The sequence below is a fragment of the Coffea arabica genome, chromosome 11e, assembly GCF_036785885.1.
Source record: "Coffea arabica cultivar ET-39 chromosome 11e, Coffea Arabica ET-39 HiFi, whole genome shotgun sequence".
Taxonomy (NCBI): Eukaryota; Viridiplantae; Streptophyta; class Magnoliopsida; order Gentianales; family Rubiaceae; genus Coffea; species Coffea arabica.
Window position 1 is genome coordinate 54,174,777 of NC_092331.1, and position 7,293 is coordinate 54,182,069.

At 33.9% G+C, this 7,293-nt stretch overlaps 1 protein-coding gene across 2 annotated transcripts; it reads right to left on the reverse strand.

Annotated features, from left to right (window-relative positions):
* Positions 1–3,680: 3,680 nt before the first annotated feature.
* On the reverse strand, positions 3,681–6,562 carry LOC140021019 (uncharacterized). Of its 2 annotated transcripts, XM_072071721.1 has the most exons (3): positions 4,468–6,562; positions 3,952–4,309; positions 3,681–3,829 (listed from the first exon to the last, which is right to left on the reverse strand). In XM_072071721.1, the coding sequence occupies exons 1-2, from the start codon at positions 6,545–6,547 to the stop codon at positions 3,957–3,959; spliced, it is 2,433 nt and encodes an 810-aa protein (XP_071927822.1). In that variant the 5' UTR covers positions 6,548–6,562; the 3' UTR covers positions 3,681–3,829; positions 3,952–3,956. The 2 variants fall into 2 exon arrangements, with proteins under 2 accessions (XP_071927822.1, XP_071927821.1); XM_072071720.1 differs by lacking the exon at positions 3,681–3,829 and having other exon boundaries at positions 3,932–4,309.
* Between the last annotated feature and the right edge of the window lie 731 nt (positions 6,563–7,293).

Below are 7,293 nucleotides of genomic sequence, written 5' to 3' on the forward strand. Positions count from 1 at the left end.
GAGAACTTCAAGAATTAAACGTAGGATACATTTGATAAAATTAAAATCTAAAATTTAAAATCTAAAATTTGAATCTTTAAATATGAATCAGTTAAGTGGTTAAATTGTTTATTATTAGAATCTTAACCTTTGAGCATATTTTGTATTAACTAATAAGTGAATGGTTTATTACTTATTTGTTGGAGCAAGTTTTGCTTAAACAATTAAGAGCCACTTGATTAATTAAAATGTTTTATATTTGTTATCAAACATTTCTGAACATTCTAAGGTTTTGACCTATTAAATTTAAGTGAAGAATTAGATTAGTAAATACGACCTTAATTTGACATGCAATCTTATTCAACTTTATACTAATTCACCTTCATTTAGCAAAACAAAGTCAAGATTACTGCAAAATCCCGACTTAATTGAGCGAAGGAAGTCACCATTTTTGCCCATTATCGAGTTCGTAAGACAAGGACAAATCTGAAAAATCAGTCGATTAAGTTAACTTTGAGATACATTAGCTTCCCCTTCTTGGGCTTTTCAAGTGGGGATGGAATGGCCCAGATAAACGGTTTTATGATTTTACATTTGAAGCCCATGGAATAATTCCCGATTGGCAAGTTTGACTTGATGATTTTGCTCTGTTCAACTGTCCATACAAATTAAAGATAAAAGCCCATTTGTGCAATCTATTAACCCCACAAAAATCGCCACTAAATAGGCTGCTTCGTTTTTGTATTGAAAAAAAAAAATACACTTGATTTCGGAGCTGTTTTACTTGCTCTATGTTTTGTAAAATGTTGATTAATCAAAATCAGCTAAATTTACTTTTGTGTTGATCTTTTTCTTTGTTATTGAATAAATTTAAATCCTAAATACAAAAATTCAACAAGAACATCTAAAAAATTACTTTTCAAAATCAAAATCTAAAATTAGCTCAAATAATCAAATGAAAAGAATCCTTTTTTTTAGGATTAATCTTTCCAACACTGTCGCAACACTGACAGTGTATACACTATCAGCGTTGAATGAGTAACAACTATATAAAATTTGAATTTGAAATTCAACTTTTGCACACATTTCATGAATCCAACGATGATAATGTATATATCGTCAGTGTATGAAAGATTTATTCTTTTTTTTTTTTTTCTAATTGTACTTTTGTATCATTTGATCAACGGTTGGAGTTCAAAGCTTAAAACACCATCTTCCATTCATCTAGCTACTCATTTGATCTACTCTTCATTCATTTGACAACTTATTATTGTAGATTTTTTAATAAGAGATTTATGCATTAGCTCAAATTTTTTAAAGGACTATTTATCCAAAAGATCTCTCTATCCAAAATGTGCTACTTGGATTTAAACATGTGCTGTGTCACAACCCGAAAACCTCGATAACTCCCATTTGTCACCTCTATTTGGACGTTTTCCTTCTCTTCAAATTATCAATCAACCTTGTCAAATGCCCCCTCATTGTAAGTTCACAATTTCTATACATAACCGGAGTACAAAAGGCGTACATGCTACAATTTAACAAAACTTAACTCTAAGAATATAGCATGATCAAAACTAGTTTTCAAGCCTTCTTAGTTTTGATTCTTATCTGCAGGGGAGGAAATTAAGTGGAGTGAGCATCCACTTGCTCAGTAAGTAGCCCAACAGTATCGCTATTGAATCGAGCATATTAATAAGATATATAACATTTAATAAAATTATTTCACAAAATTAAATCACAATTAGCACATTACATATACAATGCATAATTATACATGAATTCATCTTTGATTATTCTTTAATTACAATTCGTGGATCTTTTCATCTTTACACTTTGCCTTCAATTAAAGAATATGTTACGGTTACTTTATACAGGTGACAGGGCATACCCACAATTCAATCACTCGAAACGCCTAAAAGTTCAAGTGCTTGCTTAAGAAATTCAACTACGGCAGTATTCAATTGAATGGACATAGCTAAAGCTATATATGCCAAAAAATTGTAAAATTTGTGCTGCTACAAAGTAGACTTGAAGTGCTAACAATCATTAGAAGACACATCTCAAAGATTTGGATCATACACTAGTTTTAATTCAATAAAAAAATTAGTACACTTTCCAGCTCCCATGCTGTGTAGGTTAGGAATTTCAGCAAATGCAGTCCTTACTTAAACACACATAGCTCAAGTTATATGTATCGAATCACTACAAAATTGGTAGCATTAGAAACTAAACTCAGGCTACTAAATATCTTCAGAGAAATCATTTAGCGATTCGATCAATAGGGGGCCTTAAGTTGGACCATAAATTTGCAATTTTTAGTCCTTAACTATTCAGCTTTTGATTTTTAACCAATTTTGCAAATTTTCTGGTATTAATAGGCAACAAACCGAAGATGAAATCTTATACCATTACAAAGGTTTTTGAATTTAGTTTTAAACGTAATTGATGGAACTCAATTTTGACTTTTCTATACCAAGTGATGCCTAATTTTTCAAAGCTGCGCAGAGGTGACTGTTAGTAGCAAAACTGATTTAGAACTCCCAGTGTTCTTGGTTATTAACACAAAATTCTTCCAATTTCTTGTATATATCGCTATCAATTTGCACTTTGGCACTCAAATTTATATCATACTTATAAAATAATCCCTTGCTTATACATAATATTCAATTGGCTAGAAAACTTTTGAATAATTGGGGTTTGGTCATTACAGAGGCGGTGATGGTGTTGCTGCTGACTATTCTGAGCGCGGATCAACTTACATGGCCGTCTAACATCCATAAGAAGGAGCCTCCTAAAGTCATTTCTGACGATGGTCTCGTTTGTTTGTTCTTGCTGTTGGATATCTACTGAAAGTATGAAACTCGTCCGAGTTGTAAATCGCTCGAGTCGTGCACCTCGGCCGAACTCATGTGGCACCAGAAATCCATTATAAAGAGGCAGCGCAATGCATTGCTGATTGCCTCAGCGCTCATGTTATACTGGCTACATTTTGCTGTAACATGCTGATTATTTTTTTTTTTTTTTGGTTATTTCCAATGTTAAAGGAATGTATGGAATGAGTTGTTCCCAAATCACCAAGAATCCAGTGCAGAGCTTCGTCAGAGGAATTTCTCAAAATTGAGATATTTAACAAATGTTCCCACCATTTTCTAGCTTGAGGAAATAGTACATAATTAATTTTAACAACCTCCAACTATCCTCGACAATAATTACAAATATAAGCTGCAATTTTACCCTGAAACTGTGCTATTAATTTCTATTAAGTAGTAATTGTTGCACATAAAACTACTTTACCGTCTCTGTTCTTTGCACCTTTAAAATGTGTAATTTGTAATAAAATAAATGCGTGAATCTACATGCCATATGCATGTTCTATATGTACAAATACATATGCTTATGCGTACCTCTACATGGTGATATATACTGATGATCAAAAGAGGAAATTACCAACTTAATTGCCATATATATATATATATATATATATATATATATATATATATAAACACCAAGTAAAATGCTTGGCGCTTCATAACATATAAGCATTTCAGAAAAGGACACAATCAAACCAATTTGACACCAGAAACACAAATAGAGACAAAAATACTCTTTTATCCTTTCTTTTGTGGTGAGGGAGGAGAGGTTTGGGATGAGGATTTAAAAGGGTCGAATTCAACTTTGTTAGGGGAGAACATATAAACTGGGATCATGAACTTGAGGTCTTTATATCTGTAAACAATTTATTGGTAATACATTAACATATCTCATTCCTTCCTTGAACTTTAAGCATTTCCGGTGGTGCACCAAGTCAGGACAAAAAATTCCTCAAATACATTTGCACCTCAGGGCTCTGCCATGTATTGAGTGGAGAAACATAAGTACTACTTGAATGAATAATAATCCTTGGAATAAGCTTTTGATATACCATATGATTGAAGAAAAAAAGATGCTATTGGATTATTGGTTTTATACCTGCTTCAAGGTGTGATGTCTTTGATAAACTGGAGTTTGATCTTCTGTAGCGCTCTTAGAACTTCTTTCATGTATATTCTCTCCTTAGGGGCATCTGTTGTACAACTTAAACCAAGTTGCAAGACAGATGATATGCAGTTAATCTTCTTTTGCACCAGTCCGTCTTCAGGATGAAGTAAATCTACATCTATAACCTGAATCACAGAATCTGGTAAGCAATCTTGTACCCAACGCCTGAGGCTTAACTCTTCTGTGAACAGCTCATCCTTAGGCTTTCTTTTTGTAAATGTCTCCATCAATGTAATTCCAAAGCTGTAGACATCACAACTTGTTGAAACCAATCCTTCCAGTCCATACTCTAGCATCAAAATTTGAAACTCGTTGTTAAAGTCAAGTATTGGTATCGGTTCAGCAAATTTATGTTTTTTCTTAAAAGGTTTAGCAAATTTATGTTGAAAGTTGAAACATTAATTTGAATGATATAAAAATTTCGAAATTTGAGTCAAGAAAAGTCACCTGGGGCAATATATCCAAATGTAGCAAGAGTCTTTGTTTGTACCACAGATTCTCCATCTCCTAACAACTTTGCAATTCCAAAATCGCAAACATGCCCAACCATGTCTTGATCTAAGAGAATATTGCAAGGTTTCAAATCACAATGAACTATAGGAGTTGAATAACCATAGTGGAGATATTCCAAACCAGAAGCCACATCTATCATGATATCCAACCTTTGCATGATACTTAGGACATGATGGTTTACATGAAGCCATTTCTCAAGGCTTCCATTGGGCATGTATTCGAGCACCAAAGCCTTAAAGTCAGGGCTAGAGCAAGCACTAATTACTCTAGTTAAATTTCGATGACGAAGGCAGCTTAAGACTTCACATTCTCTATCAAAGCTTTTAAATGCACCTTCTAGCTGCAAATCGAATACCTTTATGGCCCAAACCATCCCATTTTCACGAATTCCCTTGTAAACTGAACCAAAGCTCCCCGAGCCAAGTAAGTTACTCTCGCTGAATCCATTTGTTATTTGTCTAAGTTCATGGAAGGACGCCCTTTCAAATGTCGCCATGGGAAGCAAGTTCTGAGTCGGAGCTAGAATTTTCTTTCTCAACTTTAACCTCATCAAAAAAATTGAAATCACCAAGGCTAATATGACAGATCCTGATGCCAACAGAACAATCATGACTATCCTTTTTGTCCTTGATTCATGCTCAAATGTACTTGTACAAGGTTGGAGCCAAGGAGCGCCGCACAATGCTTCATTTGAGAGAAAAGATAGGTTCGTGAAATTTGCGAATGGCCCTCCATGAGGAATCGGTCCTCTCAATCTGTTGTAAGACACATTAAAGTATTGGAGATCTGATAGTACCTGTAATGAGTTGGGAATTTCACCTTCCAGATTGTTAAAAGATAGATCCAAATGCCGTAACTGCAACATATTCTTGATGGAATCCGGTATCAATCCTTGTAGCTTGTTACGTTCCAAGGACAGGTTTTGTAAACTCTGTAGTGCTCCAATGGTGCTAGGCATTTCACCCGAATATTGATTATTTGAAAGGTTCAAATAGACTAATACCTTCAAGTTTCCAATTTCAGCAGGCAAAGAACCTGTCAAATAATTTCCTGACATGTCTAGCTCCAAAATATCTCTGAGGCTCCAAAAGCTTGTTGGTATCATAGAACCTAAATTGTTAGAATTGAGATCAACATATCTGAGTGTTGTAACATTTCCTAAACAAGAAGGCACCATACCAGAGAGCTTATTTTGTCCAAGTCCTAATTCTCCTAACTTCAGCAAATAACAAAACTCACTTGGAATTGCACCTAGTATTTGATTGTCGCTTAGACCTATCCTCTGAAGCTTCAAGAACCATTTGATTGTAGTTGGAATTAACCCTGTCAAACTATTGTTGTCAAAGTACAGTTCTATTAAGTTGCTCAAATTACCAATCGAACTTGGAATTTCACTTATGATTCCACAATTACTGGCAATTATGGATTCGAGTGAGCTAGAAAGATTTCCAATTGACTTTGGGAGGAAGCCATTCAGAGGATTCTCATCTATCCACAACCATGTTAAATGTTTGCAGTTTGACAGGGATATGATGAAGCTCAACTCTTTGGATAGCGAGTCCTCAGAAAAATTATTTTGCCATATACCCAAGTATTCCAATAATCTCATGTTTCCACGAGAATGAGGAATTGCACCAGTAAAATGATTCATACCAATGCTTAGGATTCTGAGCCTAGAAGCATTTGAGATAGATGCTAGTATAGTTCCACTGAATTCATTTTCATCAAGGTAGAGTTCCTCAAGATTGGGTAAGAAAGCACCTATAGTTGATGGAAGCTCGCCTGATAAATCATTGTCCGTGAGAGAAATAATTTGTACAGTTGAACTATTGAAAAGTTTCAGCGGGATAGGGCCTCTTAACCTATTCGAGTCCAACACGAGTTCTTCCAACTTGCTAAGATTACCAACCTCTTGAGGTATTATACCTGACAAATGAAATTGGTAAGAAAAAAATGAGTCATTTGACTTGAAACAATTTGGTGAGAAAGGGAAGTAATGAGAAGACAGACACATAGTGGATGCAAGTATTGATCATTATGATTTACAAGCCAGCAAGTTTTTGATACAGAATGATAAAGACGAGTTCAAGTAAATCCATGCTTTTTTTTTTTGGTAAAGTTAATCCATGTTACTAGTATTCATGAACTTAGCGTATGATAATAAATATTTTCATGTAATTTGAATTATGTGTTGGCTTGTTGTATTTATGTACTTTCTTTTTTCCTGTTTTTTGAACTTCAAGGATTGTAATATTCGATGCTAATGAAATAATTGGTGGGACGTACAAATATTTCCACCGGCACAAGTACTTTGAATATGATGATGTCTTCCATCTAAGAACGTAAGGTAAGATGAAATAATAAAATAAATCTTAGAGAAAACTCTTCTGATAATGCAATAATAAAATAGATCTTATTTCAAAACGTTTGAAGCTTTTTACCTGTCATATTGGCACTCCATATGTCTAGTATCTCCAAATTATAGAGATTGTCAATGACTTTTGGAATTTCACCTGCCAATAAATCATGACATGACAAGAAAATTAATTAAAGGAAGTATTCCCCAATATTTCTAAAGTAATTAGCCTCTGCCAACAGCATTCTTTTTTATGTAAATGTTTCATATGAATTATAAATTTAGTCTCAAAATCCTTCAAAACCTAATGAAAATTTATTATTGGGTTATGAGGATTTTGAGCCACTTTCAAAGGGTTAAGATGGAATTTCAGTCTAAATTCGTAATTCAAGCAATAAACTTAC

What these genes read in the sequence shown, in the direction of transcription:
- LOC140021019 (XM_072071721.1), bottom strand. Translation starts at nt 6,547, where the DNA reads ATGTGTCTGTCTTCTCATTACTTCCCTTTCTCACCAAATTGTTTCAAG. An exon ending in ATTTGGATATATTGCCCCAG is followed by an intron (nt 4,310 to 4,467) that starts GTGACTTTTCTT and finishes TTTTGATGCTAG; the next exon opens with AGTATGGACTGGAAGGATTG.